This window comes from Eretmochelys imbricata, chromosome 8 (genome assembly GCF_965152235.1).
Source record: "Eretmochelys imbricata isolate rEreImb1 chromosome 8, rEreImb1.hap1, whole genome shotgun sequence".
Taxonomy (NCBI): Eukaryota; Metazoa; Chordata; order Testudines; family Cheloniidae; genus Eretmochelys; species Eretmochelys imbricata.
The window spans coordinates 49,798,106-49,821,581 of NC_135579.1; the positions used below are offsets into that span (position 1 = coordinate 49,798,106).

General features: G+C 47.9%; 1 protein-coding gene across 1 annotated transcript in view; it reads right to left on the bottom strand.

The window, feature by feature from the left end:
* Positions 1-1,558: 1,558 nt before the first annotated feature.
* TNR (tenascin R) overlaps positions 1,559-23,476 on the bottom strand; it is a 67,545-nt gene continuing 45,627 nt past the window's right edge. The window contains exons 9-21 of the mRNA XM_077823903.1: positions 22,069-22,332; positions 20,656-20,922; positions 19,535-19,654; positions 17,721-17,864; positions 15,950-16,069; positions 14,187-14,330; positions 13,333-13,463; positions 11,715-11,847; positions 8,107-8,258; positions 5,803-5,899; positions 4,556-4,717; positions 2,066-2,229; positions 1,559-1,678 (exon numbers count right to left, since the gene is read on the bottom strand). Coding sequence (XP_077680029.1) covers positions 1,559-1,678; positions 2,066-2,229; positions 4,556-4,717; positions 5,803-5,899; positions 8,107-8,258; positions 11,715-11,847; positions 13,333-13,463; positions 14,187-14,330; positions 15,950-16,069; positions 17,721-17,864; positions 19,535-19,654; positions 20,656-20,922; positions 22,069-22,332 — 2,018 coding nt within the window. The remainder of the gene's footprint in view (positions 1,679-2,065; positions 2,230-4,555; positions 4,718-5,802; positions 5,900-8,106; positions 8,259-11,714; positions 11,848-13,332; positions 13,464-14,186; positions 14,331-15,949; positions 16,070-17,720; positions 17,865-19,534; positions 19,655-20,655; positions 20,923-22,068; positions 22,333-23,476) is intronic.

Below are 23,476 nucleotides of genomic sequence, written 5' to 3' on the forward strand. Positions count from 1 at the left end.
AATGAATTAAGCCTCGCAACAACACTGTGAGGGAGGGAAGAGTTCAGTTCCCCGTGGAGAGCTGGTGGAAACAGCTCACAGAGTCGGTGTGACTCACCCAGATCACAGAGGAGGCCAGTGGGAAGAGAATCTACATTGAGGTCTTTTGCCTCAACCACCCAAACCATCCTTCCTCCATAACCCCAGGGAACACAAACAGGATGACTAGATGTCACAGCACATGGCTGCAATTTACAGTCTCTGCAAGCTTCAGGATGAACTGCAGCCACTTGCCAGTTCTTCTGCTCGCTGCTCTTCCTCCAATACTCTTTGGTTTAGGACCAATAACGACTACGAGACACAACATTACTGTACGTAAAACTAATAGTGAAAGGGGAGCCTAAATGGACTTACTTCAGAATGACATTAAAGATTCCTAGAAGCTGTTTTGTCTGATTCCTCCTCTCCTCTCCTCTCCTCTCCTCTCCTCTCCCCTGAGCTAGGCCTTAGAAGAATAACAGCAAAAACCCACCAAAGGGTTTATGATGAAGTCAACATGCAGAATAGATGGGTCACCATTGTACCTCAGAAAACACTAGAGCAGCTCCCATCTACTGGCAGATGCTGTGCACCATCCATTCTGTTACTACCCATGCACCTACCATAAATAGGAGGCGACCTTGGGCATGTTAGAAGCATGGTGATGGTGGGGTTCATAAGTAGGCAGTGATCGCTCTAAAGGAAAGGAGAGATGGATACAATGCAGACAAGCATCTCACGCTCCTTGTGAGATCTATGACTTGCAGTAACCCAGTACACAATGGCAAGCATGAAATTCACTTCTCTCCACTGTGTATGTGTGCGTCATGTAGTGTGCTCCTGGGGATAAGGGACACTGTGTGTTCTTGGTCAAAGGGAGAGGGACAGCTGCATCATCTTGACTAACAGAGGGATTGGGCATTATGTTGGGGAGGAGACAGGGGAGCAGGCTCTCCTTGGCTGGTATGACAGGGAGGAGGTGGAGTGTCTGTCCCTGGGATGAAGGGCCATCAGACTTGTTGCCTCTGACTATGATCAAATGACAGGGCACTATGTGTGGTCCCTCTTGCCCAGGTGTGGCTGGTGCTACGTGCCGCCTCAGCTGCAGGCCCTAGTCCAACAGCTCAGCCAAAAAGCAAGCCAGCCTCCATCGCCGTCCCTGGCTGAAAGGACCTGCAGCGTGAAGGAGGACCTGCTGTAGCAGAGATGGTGGTGAGGGAGCACCTTCAACAAAAACATGTCCTATGGGGTTCATCTGGGATTTATAAGTCTTTTAAAAAAATACTAAAAATCCATCTCTCTCTCTCTTTCCACATTGTGGGCAGGGGGAGCGGGCACTTGGCATTTCACAGGGAAGGTGTTGAGGTCCTTCCCTTTCCAAAGCCTACCAGCCGCTCAGTCAGCCCTTCCAGGACTCCTATGGACCAGGTTGCTAGCTCAGAGTGGAAGTATTTCTTTTCCCTTTTCATATTATAAAATACAAACGAATGACAGAAAAGGTCGGGGGGCTGGGGTGGGGAGGGGCAGGATTCCTGCTGGCTCACAGCTGTAGGGACCGTCGTTTCCTTCCCGAGATGTTACGGTGGTTGTAGGGTCGCATCTTCATTTCCACAAAGGGTATGGAGAACTCGTGGCCTTTCCAGTGGAACCAGTTAATCCCCTGTGGGCAGGAAGGTGAGCAAGGCACAGGGCAAAAACAACAAAACAGGTGGAGGGGGGAAAAAGAAGGAAACATGTTTGAACTTGGAAGTTAAGTGGGAAGAAAGAAAAGAGTCTTTAATGCAGCGGCTTCGGTTATTACTCTCGGCAAGAAATGTGTAGGTTTCTCTCTCTGGCTTGTTATCCCCCTGCTGCTTTCACAAATGTGCTAACTCGTTAGTTTTCCTGCATCTCCCACTCATAAGGCAAGAGACATTGCTTTAAAGTTTCCCTCTTGAAACCAGATGGAAACTGCCCAGTGTAATGAAAGGGAAGGGTCAGGGAAAGGCACCTCAGGGCTCCTGGTTATGAGAAGTGCCATCTCTGTGTTGTGTGGTTCCGTGCTTACCTGACTGTGCCGGGACTCGCCGTACTTGCCGTTGAGGTTGGTCCGGTGGCAGTTCTTATACCACCAGGCACCTTTGTATGACATGGCGCAGTTTGTAACAGCAACGTCATTGTCTCTGTCCTTGGTGGAGAACGGACGTCCCTGGTGGTAGGTGAGTGAATCTCCTGTAGAAAGAGTGACGCTGTGAGGACACGTTCAGGGGTGTGCCTGTGGTGTGTAAGCATGACTCCCAAGTCAGGCCTGGCTAGTCTCTCTACAGTGAGTAAATTATAATAATGCAATAACATTGTTCATTCTGCTAATCTATAGCTCCCCGGCTCAAAGAGTTGAAGACTGGCAGAATGCTACGGGAATAAGATTAGTTTGAGTTTCTAACACCTGACCTCATGCATCCTAGATCTTTCTGCTGACACTCTGGGGTAGAGATGGACCTGAACAAAACCTAGATCCTTGGATCTGAACCCCTCTGGGCTTTGGAGATGGTGAAAACCTGCAACCAGGTCCAGTTCTGAATTTCATGACTTTAGAAGAGGCTAAAGCAAATTCCTGGATCCAAACAGCCCAGAACTGGAAATCTAGATGTAGATGTGAGGCAAGGGCCCATAACTGCTTTGATGAAGGGTTTCTGTTTCCTCCCATTGGCCAAAGAGATCGTTTTCTCCCTCTAAACATTGGTCCCTTCAAACTGTGGTCTGACTGGCTCAAAAAATAAAGGGTAATGAATATGGTAATTAAAGATAAGCCTGAGTTTGCAAAGTTTGGGGCTTTTCAAATCCGTGGAGGTGGTTTGGCTCATTGTAGGCAGGTGTTGGCTGCAGAGTTTGGATCCTGATGTGAACTTTCCTACAGTTGGGAGATTTTCTGATCTAGGGTCTTTGGGTTGGGCCCATCTTCTGCTTCACTTCTGTCATGTTTCCAAAATAACCCTAAATGCATGATGGGTAATAAGAAGCGAATAAACTCTTTGTGATGCGCCAAGAGAATACCAAAGAGACCAGAAAATATTAATTATGCATAGTCCTGAAAAAAGAACACAGAGCTGTGCATGTGTGTACACACACACATGTGGGAAAACCCAAGGGAAATGTACTGTCTGGGAAACCTTTACTCCTCTTTCTGGGGACAAAAAGGGGGTTCCCCTCTGTGCCATTTTTAATAAGGGTTTGAAGCACAAAGGGACTTGTTGCATTATAATTCAGCCAGTTGGGGATAGGAGAGGAGTGTCAGACTCCTAGATATGATACAAACATAGGCCAGGATCCTCAAAAGTATTGAAGTGCCTGACTCCCCTTGATTTCAATGGCAATTAGGTGCCTCAATACTAGATGTCTTACAGGCACGGACAGTTCTGCATCTTACATATGGTGGAGGTTTTCTTGCTAGCCCCAAGAAGAAAGTGGTTGCCTTGTACCTGGAGTCTGGGCATTTATGGTCATTAGACATTTTTATCCAAGCTAGTATAGCTGTATCCTGACTCCCCCCTCCATCTTGAACCTGGGGCTGCAGGGTTCCCACTCATCTAGCACCTCCTTGCTCGCACCCAGTAGTTTGCGACTCACTGACTGAGTGGAGAAAGGATGAAACCTGAAGTGACATCAGGGAGCCCTGATTGGAGGAACACCGGAAGCTCTGATTGGTCAAGGCATGCTATATAAACCCAAAGAGAGGCACAGGAAATGGTTTGCACAAGTAGGCCCTAGGTAGCAGCTGCTCGGACACCTTGCCCAGTGCTTCGGCTGCTGATCTGCTTGCTTCCTGGTGACCTGAGTCGTGCCTGACCCTGTCTGGATTGGTGTGTCTGGCTCCTGCCTGATTCCCGGTAACCCAAACATGATCTTCTGCTAACCACTAGACCCGGCTTCCTAAGTCTGACAAGCTGTGGCTAATCTTGTTATTCATTGAAATGTCTAGTCTTAGTTGTGGAAGTGAGTTCTCCCCCACCCAAGGTATTTCAATGTTAGAACATCGCCATGCCAACATTGTGATGGGGGAAGCTTAGCAGTTCTGTCTCATCCAAGAACAGCGGCTGGGCTAACGTTCTAGCAAAAGCAGCAAATGTTTGGCACATATATCATGGTACTACATGGATGACTTCAGCTTTTCAGTTGATATGGAAGCGTGACATTAACGGGCTGATCCGCTATTATTGTAGTACGAGGCACCAGCTCTCATTATTGATCCGATTAGATGAACAGCAGTGGGTGTTGTATAGTACTGCTCATCCCCCATGGAAAATTCCATATGCTGATTAAACATGTGCCTCCTAGTGATTACCATACTGATTTATCTGATTACCCACAAGGAAGCAGAGACAACTAAGGGTGTCTATTTGGATGGGCCAGAGTGGTAGCAGCATCCAGGAAGGGAATTAATCCTTTGGGTGCTGGGATTTCCTTACACTGCTCAAGCTTATGCACTGCAGGTGTTTCAGACCCACCAGTCCAGAAAGCTTCCTAATGCACTTAGGTGCTTGTTAGTGACCGTGTGTACCGGAAGTGCCGTTGTAGTCTCCTATCCGGAGCTTGTACAAACTCCTGGCGTCACCAAGGGAGAACTTGTCGTAATAGGCGTAAGTTGTCTCTTGGCCATCTCGCATGTCTATTCGTAGCTCGTAGCGTCCCTGTGATGTGATCTTGTGAATGTTGTCCAGCCCTGCAGAGAAAAGCAGAGGGTTCAGGTGAGATCTGGTAGCTGATGGCATCTCTGGGAGGAAAGTGGAAGGAGATGCAGGGCTCAGTGAAAATGCACGGCAAGCAAAAGAAAAGCCACGCTGCCTCAGTTCATGTCTCTGCCCTTAGTGACTGAATGTCGACTTTACACTTACGCATGGAACAAGACACAGTCATGTACTTATTAGAGATGGGATCCAGCCATTGAAAGCAGGTCTGGTCCCAGATTTCTAGCATCGCTAAGTCTGGAGTTTTGGGGTTTGACTCATTGTAGTAGGAATCATTTGCAAAATCCGAATCTGGCTTCTGATGCCAAAAACCTTAAATTTGTAGGGTGTTTGCAGCTTAGGCCCACCTCCAGTATGTACATGCACTAGTGCTGTCCCTGTGTGACAGCATTCCAGTCTGAAGCAATGCTAAATCATCAATATCCATTTTTTAAATTTCCTCAGGTGAATATTCTCACTCATTACGGTCAGGGATGAGCAATGCCAGTTACAGCCATCCATTGAGGGTATTAGTTGTATATGCACCACTCACACAGAGCTTTGCCAATGCCTCGCCCACTCATTCCTCAATTTCCACCATTCTAGGCCTGGGCCTCTTCTGAGAAGAAATTACTAATCATGTTAAATTGCAGAGTGTATTTATAATGCAGACAAAAACCTTCCAGGGAATTGGACAGAATGGCCATGCTCATTTCCTTTTGTGACATAAGGAGATTTAAAACCAGGTCTCTATGAGTGAAAGGCCAGTGAAAATCCCTACTGTGCCACCTCACAAAGGTGCAGCAGTTCCTGATTTGTTGTCTCCTTTTATGTCACATTTCCTCCACATGACACATCGCTAATGATATGAGCGCAGACAGAACAAACGAGGAAACACCAGGGTGAAGAAAAGCAGATCAGTAGGGGGGAGATGGACAGATAACCTCTCTAATGATACGCAGACACAGAGAGATGGAAATTAAGCTTGCAGAGATAAGTGTCCGATTGAAAGTTGCAAAGCGTCCACTGATCACAGCCTGGCTGACAGTGTCAGTGACAGACAAAGAGGTGAGGGCATTACCCAGCCAAAACTCATCCTCTAGGTTTCCAAAGCCAACGCGGTAATCCGTCCACTTTCGAAAGAAATCCGTCAGCCCATTCTGCCGTCTCTGGAACACCTACAAAGGAAGAAGGAATGAAAGCCACATGAAAGAATTTTTGCTCTATGCAGAAACAATGATAGATCATAGCTGAATGGGCTTTGTTATATGTGAAATTAAAAGATAGTGCTTTGCCTTTCTATACCACCCTTCAAGTGAGGAGCTCAGAGCTTGAGAGGTTAATGTATTAATGCTCACTAGAGTCCTGGAAGTTAGACATGTATGGCAACAGTCAATTTACAGATGGATAAACTGAAGTTAAGTGATGTCCACAACAACTCAGCTGCAGAGCTGGGAACAGAATCAAAAAATCCTGATGTCAAGTCCCCTGCTCTAACCAATGGACAACACTGCCCACTTTTCAGCATGTGATTTTGTTTTTAACTAGTTATTTCTGTAAGCCCTTCAGCATGAAATCAGATGTGAGGCTTTCAAGTAGAGTGAAAAAGCAGGTAAAAGCTTTGGTGAATGAATCCACACCAGCCGTGTTAGGAATTTATACTTTGATTTAGGAGGTCCTTTTCTGACTGCACATATACTAGCATTTGTATGTAATAATGTGTGAAAGAGAAAGTGTGACAACACAGTCCAATTGGAACAGCAAAGTGTTCTCTAGTTCTGGTGCCAGTCCACCCGAGTCAGGCTGGTTTATGTGATTCAGCTAAGTAGCATTTACCTCTAAAAGCACTGTACAAAGTCACTCTAGCTGATGGCTGACACCACCATATGGTGCGCCCCCTGAATGCAAATCATTTACTTTGAAAGCTAGTATCCATTTAATTTCATGCGTAGGACAATAGATCAGTTTCAGCTTCAAGCTATGCTTTACTTCAAAAAAGAGCTGCAAACATTTCAAATGAATCAAAGGGAATTTCTCCAAGTGCAACTGCTATTAACAGCTCAGCACCCATTCCTTAAGACATGGCAAATGAAGTAGACTTTAATTAAGCCTCTTTTGGTGCATTGCTTTGCTGTCTTTCATAGCTGTGTTGGCCAGAGCTGTGCTTTACTTCAATTTATTATGGGCATACAGTGTTTCTCTGTTGTGGCTTATAGCCACACATCCAAGGGTCGTGGTCTCATCCGAACTACAAAACTAAGCAGTATCAGGCTGAGTTTGTTCTTGGATGGGAGATTTGAAGGATAACCCCTACTGCTTCAGGCAGTAGTGCTGGTTATTCAGGAAACATCACTGTTTCCATTGTACCAGTGCCCGAGCCTAGAGTTGGCGTCACCATGCTTGGAGGAGTAATGACATGAACATCCTATGGCATATGTTGGACTCATTGGTGTTTTTTAGCCTTATCCTTGCACAGGGGATGGTGCAGGGCTGCAGTGCCCGGCAGTAGGACACATTGTGTCTCAAAGACAAGCCGGGCACTGAGAAGGAATGTGGCTGCTGCTGTGCCTTGGATTGCTGACCTGTGCCACTGCTGATACATGTGGGAACTTGGGCACCGCTTCTCCCTGCCTTCTGTGGGGTGGCTTGTGTCCCAGTAGCTGTTAGCAGGGAGCTGTCCCTGCAGTCAGAAGAGCATGGGGACTTTGATTATAGCCAGAGTGAAAGGCATAGGAAGGGTTCTTGCACCTTTGCCCCCTTTGCACAACCACTCAGAGGCCAGCTGTAATCTAACCCTGAGATAGAGTAGCGATGTTAAACCTGGTGTCCACCCAAATTACATTCTACCTAGCTGGTTCGTTCCTTCACTTTGATTAGGATAACTTTTCCTTCCTCCCTGTAACTGTTGCCATGTGCTGCCAAACAGCTGCTGCATTCTCCCCCAGAGGTGTCTGCTTGGCCTCTGTGAATGATGTGGCCTTGTAGGGTGTCTAAAGCATTGTGGGGGATCCTCTGGAATAGAAGGATGGTGCTGGGAAATGGAAAACCATTAGTAGAGTTGTGCAAATAACTGATGTTCCCGTTTACTGTCCAAACTGCAAAAATAGGGGAAAAAATGGTGGTTGTTTTTTTTACCCTTTCAAATTTTTTTTAATGAAACTGAAATAAAATTCAAATGAAAATCATTTTGAATTTTAAAAAAATCTAAACCTTTTGAATTTGGGGTGAATTCCCCACCCCACAAAACATTTTGCCAAATCCAACAAAAATTCACACGTTTCAGTCAACCCGAAACTGCAGTTTTCAATGGGAAAAAAAGTTTTTTGTCCTAAAAATGAGCCCCAGCTCTAATTGTTCTGATAATGAGTTCTACATGGAGGCTTACAATCCATCCTCCCCCATCTGTGGTCATGTCACAGTACACTTGCACTCGCTGGCTGAGGTCCCCATTGATGGAGATGGTGTAGAGTCCACTCATGGTGTCGCCATTCATCAAATGCTGGGCACAGTCCTGAGGATTAGCGAACACGCGGCCTCCTGTGAAATTAGAGAGGCAAAGCTTCAAAGAGGGCACATCACCTCCCTACACATATCACATGACATATACCGTATGATACAACATCGTACAAAGCTTACTGCAATCCAGGAAGGACATGCATTGACTTCCGAGGTCATGAATCAGCTTGATAAATCATGGTAACTCCATCAAGTGCATAAACTATCTCTTGGCTTACTTCACATGTCATAATTAACTCAGTGGTGGTGACCCCTTTAACACAGCAAGCCTCTCCCCTTATAAATTAAAAACACTTTTTATATTTAACACTATTATAAATGCTGGAGGTGAAGCAGAGTTTGGAATGGAGGCTGACAGCTCACAAACCCCCTTTAATAACCTCATGACCCCCTCAGGGGTCACGACCCCCAGTTTGAGAACCCCTGGATTAACTCATCATATGCCACAAGGTATAATGGCATGACACTCAGTAATTCTACTGGGTACAATGGATGAACGTGTGACATCTTGTGATAGTTTTCCATGGATCTTGTTAAATTAATTGTCCCCAATATACACAGATATTTTGGGAAATACCAATGTTCTTTCCTCATCAGTACTGGTTGTACAAATATGTAACCAGACTAATTTCAATGGAGTACTACATCCATGTAAGTGTCAGGATAATCCAGTTCATGCAGTGCTCGTCTTTGTTAGAAAATTTAGCCAGGTGTACCTATGACCTGGCAGACATGGTGTTGAACACAACCGGTCCATGTCTGAACACAACTGGTCCATGTCTATGCAGACTGCAAAGTCATGGTCATCGTTCTGGTAGGTAGCATGATTCTTCATGGACATGTTCTAGCTTGATGCAATTTTCAAATGAAGACATGCTCACAGTGAGGGGCCTGAGGTAATGGTTTACCGGTCGTATATGATCTCAACAGGTCTGCAGTATCAGAAACCTGCATCTGAGTCTTAGCTCACAAAAGTTTAATACTAGCTTAGCACTAGCGTAGGAGTTGTACTGATTTACAATTTTGTACATGAGAGGGGGAATTTACTCTGTCCAGTGGAGTTTTTTGTGATCTAGAGTAACTGTGAGAAGAACAAGGCCCAGTGGCCACAGCTGTGATCATCCTCAGTGAAAAATATTAATTATAGTGGACCAGATTTCACTCAAGTCCAGATTTTGTTTTCATTCATGCCAAGGGTAAATAAGGAGCAACTTCCCTGAAGTCACTGAACTTACACTGGTTTACACTAGTGTATGTGTGAAGAGAATCTGGACCATGTCACAAACTTGTGGGGAAATCTTTTGTTCAGTTTCAACGATGGCTTAAATGGCAGTGTCAGTTACCCAGGAAATGGATGTAATTCACTGGGTGTGCAATGCCTGTGTAAGTTTAACATTGAAGGGGGGGTGATTAAAAAGTGAGAAGAAACTTACAAATGCTGGTTTTGTTGTTGGCTTTTCTATTCAGTCCCCCCACCCATTTTTGGGGTGTGAATAGTCAAGAGATTTCATTTTGGTCAAAAGGCAAAGAGCCCCTATTTTACAGTCTCTGAGCTTTTTAACACATCCCATGAGAGACTTGTCATGTATAGTACTAAACACACAATGAAACCTGCTTCAAAGACACACATGTTGGAGTTCCCGGTGCTTTGGGAAGACCACATTTCTTAATTTATATTCAGATCTTTAAAATCAAAGATGACTTTGAAAGAAATTTCAAAGTACAAATTATAAATAGTGTATCGATTTTTTTCCCTTTGTAGCATTTGTATACAATTCCCCCAGAACCTTATGCAAATATGAAAGACAAACGGAACACACAGCTATTAATATGCCAGGAAGAACGAAAGAGCCCTGTTATGTGTGAACACAAAGAAGCAAAACGTCTTAAACAAAGGTGTTTGTTTTTTTTAAACAAACCAACAAAAACAACCTATTGTTTTACTGGAAAGTGCCCAGATATGTTGCTAGAGTAACTGTAATGTGATACCCTGGCCCTTAAACAAGGGAATGGTGGACGCAACCACAGTCTACCATGGTTTCATTGTTCATCCCCAGATGCTTCTGTTTCAGAGCTATATTAGAAAAGAAACAGGTTTATTGTGCTTGTTACTCACTTCTGTTTTCATTTAAACCTACTTCTAACATGTCTCTCGGGGAAGAAGCCATCCACAGTACGTTCTCTGACTCTGTATAGGGTCAGATCCTCAGCTGCCGTAAATCGCAGCATAATCTCCCTTGTCAGTGGAGCCTCGCTGATTTACACCAGCTGGGGATCTGGTCCTGTCTGTTTTCATCCTGAACTCAAGTTCATCGCCAACAAGTATATCTACTTTTCCATCCCCTATTGCATATGCTGTAATCCTTTGTGCCCAATGGAGTTGACACAAGAATAGCGTAAGAGGCCCTGATCTACAGATATATCAGAAAAGAAGAGTTTTTGTTGTTGCTAGCTTCTGTTATCACATAAAAGCAGGTTACAAGGCCTTTCCATGTGCCTTGACTCATGTGTATGTCTGCAGTGGATTCAAAGGGAGCCCTTTTAAAAGAACTATATGAATACCGAGGAAGCGATTTCAGCACTGTAGAGTGGACAGCATCTTTAGGCTTTTTCTCATCTCTTTTGAAGAGCTGAGGTACAAATGGAATTGGATTCAGCTCTGCACAATGTGCATAGTGTCTATTGAGTGCCGCTTTCTGAATAAAACTCTCCCACACTGGACGCTATACTCGGCCCACATTTTTAACATGAGTGTTTTCAACATGCAGTGTTTCAGGGCAGACTGCTTCTTGTAAGCACTCTGACAATAGGGCCATGGGGACTGTGAGTCTCAATCAGCTTAACGCAACATCCATTCCATGAGAGCAGAATATTTAATAAATAGGACTGCTCTAAAGAACAGGAAAGCAGGGCTGTCTGGCAGTCAGAGCATCACAGGGACTGGTTCTGGCCTTATGCTGGTAGTATATCGCGGTAATTCTATTGACCGTGGTGGAGTTGTTCCTGATATAGATCAGGATGAGATCAGGATCATGTCCATGGAATTTAGATATGGAAAAGACCCGTTAAGTCATTTAGTCCACCCCCTGCACTGAATGTTCTAATTCTTTGGAACAGGAGCAAGAACAAGGTAAAAGGATCTGTTTGAAATACGTGATCTCTGTATTAGACATGGGGCCTGAATTCAAAGCCTGGATCCAAATACCCTTGGACTAGGGCAGAATCCAGATCTGGTTTCTATCTCTGCTTTACGCCCTTTGTAGGAAGAAGGGAGGGTAATGCCTGTGGTAATGGAAGTTGAGATAGAACTTAAGTCTTGACTTTGTGTATTTGGGTGGAGTTGGGGAGGAGTTGTCTTCCTTAGTTCTTCCTTAGTACTGGGAGGTAATAGACAATCTCCTTGAGACACTCAGGGGAGACCGTGGCTGGCGCAGCATGGCACAACTGGTCAAACAAGGTGGGGAATAAACTCCTGACCTGTGATGAAGCTGGTGGAGGTGAATCCGCTCCTCATCGCATCCTGGGCTGCCTGCAAGCGTACGGTGTATTCCGTGGTCTCCAAAAGCCCCTCTAGGCGGATCCAGGTGTCCTCAGCATCGACTATCAGCTCCTAGACACAGGTCACAAAAATAGGTAGAAGCCAAAAGCAACAGACTAGACAAGCTACCGGGAACCCAGACAGCATGTAAAGAGGGAGCAGAAGCCAGGAACTTCTATAGCACATGCTGTCTGACTGAATATCTTAAAGCCATTTACACCCGGTAAGCTCTCAACACCCTGGTAGTATTGCCACCCCCATTTCCCCAAGGAGTAAACAGAGGGAAAGTGACTTACCTTAAGACACAGTATGTTGAGGCAAAACTGAGATTAGACTCCACATCACCTGACTCCTAGGCTTGGCTTTAGCTGCTCAGCCATGTTTCCTCTTTGAACTTCAACCAAGGGGAGATTTAGGGTGACTAGACAGAGTAAGTCCGCCAGAATAGGGGTTGATGTGTAGATGCTATTCATGGTCCCTATGTACATGGATTACTGCTTCCCATAGGCCCAGGGAACATGTTGTGTAACCTCATTGGAAGGCGACTGAGGTGCTTCATGGAAAAATGGGTAGTTCAAAAAGCCTCTTTAATCCCTAATCATTTAACATGAAGTTCGGCCCTCGGCAGAGATCTATGTACCACTTACCCTACTGGGGCAGTGATGGTAGGGTTAAGTGGTATCCAGGTGATTTCCTGTTCCTCTGCAGAGGGGTGTATTTCACTCTTCCCTGTAGACTCGATAACCACAACTGATGGTCAGTTTACTGTACCTGCTGGGAGCTGAATTCAGGACATCGTCTTTCCCTTGAAATAGGGCATCCCTGATGCCCAAAGCAGCATAAAGAGTGGAGCTGGCCAGCTCTGTTAACCAATTCCTAGTCTGTGCTCTTCGTTGTTTTAATCTAGCTGGTGGTCAGCCAGATCATGCGGCTCTTATTGAATCTCTTATTGAAATGCAGACATCCTGCGTCCCTTGTGAACTAGTAATACTGTCAAAGAAAACTATTAGGCATGTTTGCAATGGCCGATTTCTGATAAAGCAATGTTCATCGGCAGGTTTCTTCCACATAGTCAGATATTGACAAACTTATTAAATGATCAAACACACTGTGCTTTAGGGTGAATTAGTTGCCTGCATCTCTCTTTCTACTCTCCCTAAAGATAAGTGCCATATTAGCCTCCTTCCATTGCTCAGGTACCTTTCTCCAGGCTCCAAGGACTAATTTTCAGAGGATCTGAAATATTCTCCACTACTTCTTCCAAACATTTCAGGTGAATCTTGCCCATTTGGACCTGCAGATATAGGCACTGATTTTTGTCTCCATCTCCTGGCTTACCCTGTGGATTGTGGCCTATCTAAGCATTGTCTAATAGTAGTGTCTATGAGGAAACTTGTGTCTGTCATCCGGGTCAGCCTGAGCCTCAGATTTATGCAAAACCCTCAGAAACATTGTCCTTCCTCTGGTGACTTGGATTGCCTCATTTATTAGTCCCTCCCCCCTGCCCCCAATCTCTGATTCTTGTTTTAGTGCAAACCCCATAAAGCGAAAACTCACCTTCCGGCTTCCATCAGTCGATCTATAGGTCATGATGTAGTTCTCGATCTCTGCCATTGGAGGTTGCCATGAAAGGAGGGCGCTCCGGCGGGTGACCTCAGTGGCAGTCAAGTTAGTCGGGGGATCCAGAACTGCAAAGGTCAATAGGAACCTAGGGAATTGGGAGTCTGACACACTAGCATTGCTATTACAGCTGATTGAAACAGCCCATGCTGGATCAATGAATCATGTTGACAGGTGTGCTGGCTGAACCACAGAAGTCTGGAATTTCTTACGATCCTGTGCTTAGCCCACCCTTCCCCTTGCTCTCCAGGCCAGTTTGCCCACCCCAGCTTGGAGCTCCACTTACAGGGCACTAGGAACCAGATAAATATTCTCCACATGGACTTCTTTTGTCATGCAATTGCTCTGAACTGCATGAAGCAAAATGTCTGTCAAGTAGCTATTTAATAGTGAAACAGATTCCATTGTTCTCCTGGATACAGCCTTACAGCAATGGGCAAGAAAAGAATCTGATAAGGGTCTCCTCTTGAAACCATTGGGAAATCTTATCTAGGGGGATCAGCAGAAGGGAACTGCTGGGTGTTTGAAAAGCATCTTTCTGAACCTGACATCTCACATGTATCAGTACAGTCTGGTTCTTATACCATGCCTATCATCATGGTCCCCTCCTGAGGACCCTTCCAACCCTGATATTCTATGATTCTATGATCATGGTATCTGGGTGCCTTTGTGGTACCTGAGCACATAAAACAGACTGTTTAACAACTTATTTGGCTTCTGTTCCCCAGCCGGACAAAATAAAAGCCACTAAGGACACTTAGTTGGAGAAGGAAAGAAGCTACCGTACGTACGAGTCGTAAAGTTGGTGCTGATGGTGCTGCTTGTAAGAGGCCCATTGGTGGCATACATGGTGACCATGTAGCTGGTACTGGGCATCAGGTTGATCAGCTGGTACTCTTGGTTGGCCCCATCCACTAGAATGGTCTCCCCTGCAACTGAAATCAGATGGAGCTGGCTTGGGCTGAATACAGAGCCCTTCTGTTGTTAAAATATGACTGGGAAAGAACCATTTGGAAAAAAAGCCTATCGTGGCGGGTTGCCTGGGCACAACAGGTGGCATTTAACCATGTTGTGCCACCAGCCTGTCTCCGCTCTTTGGGTGAAAGATGTCCTCCTTCCTTCAGATCGCAGAAGAATGAGGATGGCCATTGCCCACACTCTTTACAAAAACCATGCCAACACCTGGCCCGTACATAGCACTTCCCATCCCAGGTTCTCCAAGCAACTTACAAAGAACACAAGAATTATGATCACCATTTTACAGCTGGGGAAACAGGCTTAGAGAGGAAGGGTGAGTGAGTTGTGCCAGGTCACAAAGCAAGTCAGCAGGATTAAAACCCAGCTCCCTCCCCACTGGATCATGCTGCCTACTTTCTTGCTACTAACTTGTAAACTTGCTGCCCTGCAATCCGTGAGCAGAGCAATTTTGTTTGGTGTTAGAAGCAGGCTTGGGCAGGAGTGGGTTTAAAGCAACAGATGTAAGGAAATGTCAATTTCAGCCACCACACTGAAATCAACAAAAAAAATATCCACCTTCAGTTGGTGGAAGTGCAGACCTCTCCCCCACCTTGCACCTGCAGGAACTGGGTGGCGCCAGCCCTGCGGCAGTGCAGGGGGCTCTGCGAAACCCGATTCCCTGTCTGGGGATGGAGCCATTCAGCAGGGGGATGGCCTCCCCATGGCCAGCGGCTTGTCCTCCTCCTTGCAGTCTTGGCCAGGGTCTCTGCTGTGCCGGGCCATGATCACAGCCTCCCTGGCACCTTGCACTCCAGTGTCTTGGACCCCTCAGCCGTGCAGGGAGCCCCCTGTAGCCCTGCTGTCAATTCTGGGAACCCCCTACAGCCCCCCTTTATTTTGCTCAACTGTGAAAATAAAAATATTTTAAAATTGGGGAAAAAAATAAATAAAAATAAACATTGATTGTTGAAATTGTAAAAAAAAAAAAAAAAAATAGAATTCAGCCAGGCCTGTGCATAGGGGACTCTCCGTTTGCCCACTGGCTGCATCTTCTCCATTTTCCCCCTCTTCAGTACTGGGGCTAACTAGACGCCCCCTCATGTTCATGTCTAGTTTTGGTGAGTTGGGCTAGCTGTGAGGGTGTCTGGAGCTCAGATTTCAGGGTCAGCCATGTCCTCAGAGTGCTGGGGCAGGGAGCATCGCAGGGTGGGATGGTCCCTGTTAATACAGTGTTGGGGCACCTCTCTCTGGGTTGACAGGACACTCAGGCAGGAGTAGGCTGTGTAATGTGTGTGTGGAAAAATTCAAGCAGGAATAGATATCGGTTTGAAATCAGGACATGGCTGGCCCCTCTGCCATCCTGTCCCAGCTTTTCTGGTCTTTGCGTGGTTTTGCCAAACAACTCAGAGAGCAAAATCCACCTTCTAATTTCCCGTAATGATAGAATCCCTTTAAACCAGCTGTCTTTGGGGTAGGTGGTCAGGTTAATTAATTAATTTCTGATGCAGCTAATAGCGTTTAGCTAGGGGCGCTAAAGCCACGTGCAAATCTTGCTACTTACAAACTGGAGGCAAACCAGATCGGCTTCCAGACATACCTGTGTAGTGTGTTAGCACAATGACGTAGTTCTCGACTTCGGAAAGAGGTGGGTTCCACTGGAGCAGGGCTTCTGTTGGGGTGACATTGGTGGCAGTCAGACCCAGAGGGTGGTCCATGGCTGAGAAGGAATCAGAAATTCATCAGGTGAAGGGTGTGAAGAGGAACTGGGCTCTCTGGGCGGGGCCAGAGGTGAAACCCATCCCAGGAAAACCTTCCTAACAGTAAGAACAGTATGACAGTGGAACAGACTGCCTCAGGAAATCATCAAAGCTCCTTCACTGGAGGTGTGCAAAAGAAGGCTGGGTAGCCATCTGTCTGGGATGGTTTAGACAACAAATCCTGCATCTTGGCAGGGGTTAGACTAGATGGACCCTCGCAGCCCCTTCTAACCCTCTGGTTCTATGATTCTAACTCCACTGCACATGGGTTCAATAGCTTCTATTCCTGCTAGGCAGATTTTTTTTTAATCCACAGGGGCTTTTCTATGCTGCTGCTGCTGCTGCTAACTCTATGGGGTAGAAAACCCTTGGAGTAGGTGAAATTTCTGCAGTTGCTTCCTGCAGGACAGGTCAGGTTCTGTTTAAGGGTCCTAGACACAACTTGACCCTTCCTCTCTCCATGGTATAATAAAAGAGCTAATTTAGATTCAATTGAGAGTCTGTTACATGTTGCAGAGCTGAAATCACTAATACCTAGGTCTAAGTATTAGACCTACTTTGGGGCAGTGAGACTGCCCAGTATGCACTAGTAATGAGGCTCCCCCACTGACAGCTGAAATCACTGAGAGCTGCGTTAAGTAGGGGGAGCCCTGACGACATCTTGGCAAGCGGCCAGCCGGACAGCTGGTGGAGAGGTGTGGCAAGTGGCCAGCAGGATGGCTGGCGGAGAGGCGTGGCAAGCGGCCAGCAGAGAAGCTGGTGGAGAGGGCCAGAGCAGAGACGTGGCAATTGGCTGTTGGGGCGACGAGTGAGTGCCTGAGCAGTGTAGCATGTAAGGTGCCTCCTTACCCCCTCTGCCTTCCACACAGGATGGGAGGTGAACTCTGCGGATGAACCTCTGAACTCTGGGGTTGCCCTGGCCAAGGACAGCAACTGTGAGTGGGGTACAGAGAAGGGACTGGCATATTAAAGGGACTTTTGGGTTGCTGGATTTAAGACCCTGAGGGGAAAAGGACACTGCCCAATTTACCAGGGGGTGGGTCTTTTGCTCATGGTTTGGGTTTATGAACCCTAGTTACAGTGTTTTCCCAAATTAATGCTGAGTTAATTCCCTCCTTTTATTAAAAGTTTTTGCTACACGCAGACTCTGTGCTTGCGAGAGGGGAAGTATTGCCTCTTAGAAGCACCAACGGGGTGGTGTGTAATTGTCCCAGGTCACTGGGTGGGGCTCGAGCCGGTTTTGTGTTGTATTGTTGAAAAGGAACCCCTAGATACTGAACCTGGCCCTTGTTGCTGCTGGCTCCACCTGGCAGAAGGGTTACACATGCTATTTAGAGCATTGTGAAGTTATTTCAAAGTGTGGAAATAGCATTGGATGCCTTCACAGTGCCCCTTTCCCTGAACCAGTAATGTGCACTACAAGTCAGCAGGAACAGAGGCTGCAGTTTTGAGTCCGAAGCCCTTTTAAGCTATGGTCATCCAAACAATGAGGTCACCCTAAGAGTCAGCAGCAATCCTTGCTCCCACTCCCCTTGCCTCTCTACACATCACACCCTGCCAGAGGGCATGCACGGCACAACCCCCGATCCCATCAATGGAAATCTCCCCTACCTGTATACACGGTGCTGGAGACCCGCTCGCTCTCCTCCCGGCCCTGCACGCTGCTCAGGCTGATCTCGTACTTGGTCGCTGGCTGCAGGTGACTTAGGGTGTATTCGGCAACGTTGTTGGCGACAGCCGTGCTGTCCACTCTCCCTGCAAAGCACGGGCAGAGCAAAGAGCTTCATGGTCACTCATCAGATCATCCTGCTCTGAGCAGGAGCCTAGAGAACCTCAGGCTGCAGGCTCAAGGAGCGGAGACCCAGGCTCAGTTCTAGGGTGCAGGCAGGTTAGGGGGTATTGGAAGTTACTTGGAGGAGACGCACGGACAGGAATGTGAGTGGACCTTTGCCACCTGCCTCGCAAGCCCCAGCATAGAGGGCATGCCAGGAGAGTGGGGATATGCCCATTGTGCTGAATGCTGGGTATTTGGGGCTGCTGTGGGTTGGAACAGCCCCGTGGGGCTGCTCTAACTTATGCCAGGGCTATTTCACACCCTGGAGCAGCAAGAGATCTGGAGGGCGCGCAGCCACCTTTCCCTTGGGCTGGCCCTCAGTGCCTTGCATCTCACAAGGTTCAGCAGAGTGGATCAATAACACTGGGGCCAAATTCACTCTTTGTTCTTGCTGGCTTTGGCACCGGCTGCTGGTGGCGGGGTACCTGCTGGCAGGGAGGACGTAGCAGTGCGCAGTGACGGCACTGTTTCCGTCACTGACTGTGGGCACTGCACCACCCCCTAATCTGGGTATCTCCATCTCTGGCTTAGCTCCTAGCAAGATCCCAGACTTGCTCTGGAGCCATTCTAGTAGGGCAAGATCCCTTAGGTAATGTCTGCATTGCACCTGGAGCATGCACAGATAGATGCCGCACTAGCCGTGGTCGGGTTAGCTCGCTCAACAGAGTACTCATCACGGGGGTCTGGGCGGACTTGTCCTTGGGAGGTCGGCCTGAGCCATCACCTGCACCACTGCGGCCATGCTGCTACATTTAGTGCACTATCTCCGCCAGAGCTAGCATGCATCTGCCTACCTGCGCCTGGAAATGTGCTTCTAGCAGCTGGGTAGACACACCCTTGGACAAAGACTCAGGACCTGTGCCTGAGAGGTGCTGGACCCCCACCCCTTCCATGGGACCTGTTCCCAGAAGGTGTGGAAGTTAGATTTCTGTGTGTATTACCAGCCACATCATGGTGCATCCCCAGGGGGCGTTAACTTCTTATGCCAAGCCTGAACCGACCCACATCAGCTGGACAGAGGGAATTTGGTGATTGTGGAGGTGGCCGGTGCCCGCTGCAGCTCAGCCAGAACTGAGGCCTGGACCCTGAACTTGCAGATCAGTGGATGGGAAATGTCTGCTCCAATAAATGGACCCTCTGCTCCTGGAGTGGGAGCACTGGTTTGAGAGCTTTCACTGTAAGAGATTTGTTGCCATTCATCCTCTCTCCTGGGGGAAGGCAGACAGCGCCAGGGCTGCCTTTAGGTGGACTGGTTCCATAGGACCCTGCCCCACCCCTCCACTTCACCCCCAGCTCTTTCCCTCTTGGTTTCCTATGTCACCCCTCCATCTGCCTTCCCCACAGCCTCTCCACTTCTTTCCCCTCTCCACTTGTTTCTTTCTGGCCTCTCTAGGGTTGGGAGCTACCCAGCGGGTGCCTGCCCCCTCTCCCATTCCTACCATGCACTCTGCAGTACTGGCTTCTCCCTGCTGCATACCTCCCCCTGTAGTCATGGCCTGCAAGGTGGCTGGCTGTTACGCTATGCCAGAAGCGACCTAGGAAAGCCCACAGCCCACTTTGGGACAGCCTTTAGAGCTGGCAGCTGGGTTACCTTGTGCAGATCGGTAGGACACTCTGTAGTGGTCAAAAGCTGCGATAGGAGGGGCCCAGAAGATAATCACTGAGTCCTTGGTTACGTTGCCCACAGTGAGGTTCTTCGGGGGGTCGATCCCTAGAGGAGACAGGCAGAGGCGAGATAAAGCCTGCGAAGCAGTCACAGAACACGGATTGCTGGCTGAACCAGTGGTCGATCCAGCCGAACATTTCTGCACAGAGAATTTCATAGCACAGTCACCCCAGCTGCCAGAAAGGGGGGCTGCATCTATCGGACTCCTCACCTGTAAAAAAAGCCAGGTTATGAGGACAGTATGGGTGTATGCAAAGGAGTGACAGCAAGATAACCCACCGGGGGAGCTATTTAAATAGCCAAACTCAACAAGGAATGCTGACATTGAACCCAATTCTAGGATTCAAAAGCCTCCAAGGCTCTGAACTTGAGCTGGAGAAACAAGAGGCCTGATGCAAAGCTCAGGGAAAGAGTCCCACAGACTGACTGACTCCAAAGGAAGGTTTGAATGCTCAGCCCCTCTCTGGAGCTCTGCCGTGTGTCTGGAAATGGGTTAGCTCCCACACCCCACAACTCCCATCTCTCTAGGCCCATTGTGCATTTGTTTGTGGCTGCTTTATCCTAAACTGGAAGGATGGGGTTGGCTATAAAGTGATTTCAGACCACAAGCTAAACACATTCATTTTTTTGGCCATGGTGGAGATTCCAGGATTAAGGGAGGCTAAATGTTTAATCCCTTTGTATTGTTTTGGGTTCTGTCGCCACGGCAAGGACTACCACAATATGAAACTGGGTATGTAGCGTGCTGCAATGGGAGCCCAAGGCAGAGTATCTGGTTCTGGAGCATGCAGAACAGGAGGCCTGAGACAAACGGTCTAGCTGTGGGGCATGTGGAACTGGAGCCTGAGATGAATAATCCCTTTAAAATAATGAGCCGTAGGGGCAGCAACTTTCTTTTGTAAAGGTAAATTATTCTTTTAGCTCCAACTCTGAAGGATGGTTTCGAGCCAGGAGTCTCCGTTACCTCCCGTGTGTATCTTGGATCTCTTCTCCAGCCGGAGATTAGGCATGAGCATTATACCCCATCAAACAGCTGCTGACTTTACCTGTTGTGATGGAGCCCACTATGGGCTCGGAGCTGACCAAACCATGCACAGCCACCAGCGACACGATGTACTCTGTAGATGGTTGCAAGCCAGACAAGGTGGCGTGTCTCTTGGTGGCATCTAGCATGACCTGCTTGGTCTCCTCCTTGTCTCTGGGATTGTAGTTCAAGATAAACCTGTCTGCTGGAGGGGAGGGGTCACTCCAGGTGATGTTCAGGCTGGAGGAAGTCACATGAGAAAAATGCAGCTGTGTGATTGGTCGGAACCCTGGAAACCAAAGAGAGGTGTTGCAGATCTGTCATGGAATGGTTACACACCAAAGCAGGAGCGTTGCATATGACAAGACATCCATCATACAGAATTAATCAGAGAAAAGTCTCATTCAAGAAGTGTCCCAGGCAGAAGTATGGCTACATACTGAACCACTTCTCGCTGGGTTATGTCACTATGTGGCATGACGCTACTGTAAAATACTAGGATTCACTGCCCAGCAGTGTCAGATCGAGAGAGGCCAGCCCTGGTCTCTCCATTAACTTGAACCAGAGTTGAGAACAAGAGGAAAACTGAGGAAAAAAGGGTGCTCGACCCACAAAATAAGCTCCACTCAGAGACAACTGGTACCTGCTGAGAGGGGGGGCACAATTTAAAGGTTCACCCCCCCAACAGCTTGAGTCATGCACCCCCTAAGCACGCAACCCCCCCTTACCCTCAGTGGCCCCTCCCTGCAGTTCCCAGCTGTTTGCTGCTGCCTCTCCCCACAGCTGCAGCTTGAAGCTCACCAGCTCCAGGAGCTGCTGCACAGGGAGGGGGCCTAGCTAGCAACCTGTGGCAGAAATCTGGGTTGGGGGGACACATGACCGTGCGTGGCCGCCCCCCCCCCCCCATGCATTGCCTCTGGCTCTACCTACAATAGTTGCTAGACACTGTCAGTGGATTGGGCAGATATTCAAAATCTGATCGTATGTACTATCTTGGTTCCTTGAGCATGGGCTCTGCAAGCTCATAGGGCCTGGTCCCATTGACTGAGTCAAAAATGGAAGTGGTGGTATCTCAGCAAGGGCACCCACCACCCCACCATGGTGTTAGAATGAGACATCCCTCTCAGTAGACTGTGTGGATCTGTGATCCTCCGCCTTTTCTTACAGGCTTTCCCGAGCAATGACACAGTGAACAATGCTGCTATTTCAGTGATCATCATCGGGTATCTGAGTTCACCACACTGAAATGTATGGGCAGCTTACACCTTTTGCATCAGTTATGCTCAGCTCACATTTGCAACCATAACGGCTAGAGACTTTTTTTTTTTCCAAACAAAATGTTGAGATTCGGGAGCACAAGATGTCAGGTCAGGAGATATGCCAGCAAGTTGCACCAATCTGAGCCCTGGCAGAGCTTGTCCCAGCCCTTCCCTACCTGTGAATGCATCCACTGTGGACTCCAGGCTCTGCTGACGGCCTCTCTCGGCAATGACTGAGATGGTATATTCTGTACCGGGATCCAGGTCTGAGAGTGTCAGCTCAGACTTGTCCTTGGGTGCAGTCACCTCGGAGGCCATCCCGGAAGCTGGAGTGAAGGTGATGCGGTAATGGTCGATGGGGCCCTTTGCCTGGGTCCAGGCCAGGGAGATAGACGTTTCCGTGGAGGCTGTCACCATGAGGTTCCGAGGGCTGTCAAGCTCTGTGGGAGGAGACGATTATGAGGTAAATCAGTGGCTCTCAACCTTTCCAGACGACTGTACCCCTTTTAGGAGTCTGATTTGTCTCTCATACCCCCAAGTGTCACCCCACTTAAAAACGACTTGCTGACAAAATCAGACATGAAAATACAAAAGCGTCACAGCACCCTATTATTGAAAAATTGCTGACTTTCTCATTTTTACCATGTCATTTTAAAATAAACGCATTGGAATATAAATATTGTACTTGCATTTCAGTGTATAGTATGTCGAGCAGTATAAACAAGTCATTGTCTGTATGACATTTTAGTTTGTACTGACTTCACTATGGCTTTTTATGTAGCTTTTTGTAAAACTAGACAAATATCTAGATGAGTTGATGTATGCCCTGGAATACCTCTGAGTACCCGCAGGGGTATGTGTACTCCTGGTTGAGAACCACTGAGGTAAATTATAATGCAAGCCACAGGGCTCAGCACACTGGAGTTGTGCTGGTTGAATTGCGTACACTGCAGCCCAGGACACCTAGCAGGGCTGAACGGTGCATGGCTTCCAGGCGTGCCCAGAGATGACTTTATGATAACAACGGAGTCTCTGGTGTGTGAAACAGCTGATGGGGCAGGAAGGGGAGCTGGCTAGTGCTTTTGGTACATGAAGTGACGCTCCCCTAGTTACAAGACCTAAACATACTTAGGAAGACTGTGGCTATGGCTACACTAGAGAGATGGCAGCGGCGAAGCTGCCAGCTCTCTAATGTAGCCACTCTAAGCCGACAGGAGAGAGCTCTCCCATCAGCTTAACTACTCCAGCCCCCGCGAGTGGCGGTAGCTGTGTTGGCAGGAGAAGTGTAGGCGCGGGAACTACGGGTATGGGGGGGTGCTGTAGCACCCCCAGGTTTTATGCGGGATCCCAGCCCCACCCCTGAGGATGTGTTCCTGGCCCTGCACGTGGGGTCCTGGCTGCCAACCCATGCCCAGGGCTCCACTACTGGCCCCATATGCAGGGTACCGGCTGCTGGGCCCGAGCCCTCCCCCAGCCTCAGCCCTTTTACCCCTGTCCGAGTCCCCTCCTCCCATAGCCTTGCTCCTGATCTCAGCTCGGGGGTGGGGGTGGGGTCGTCAACAGGGGTAAAGGGGCTGGCTTTTG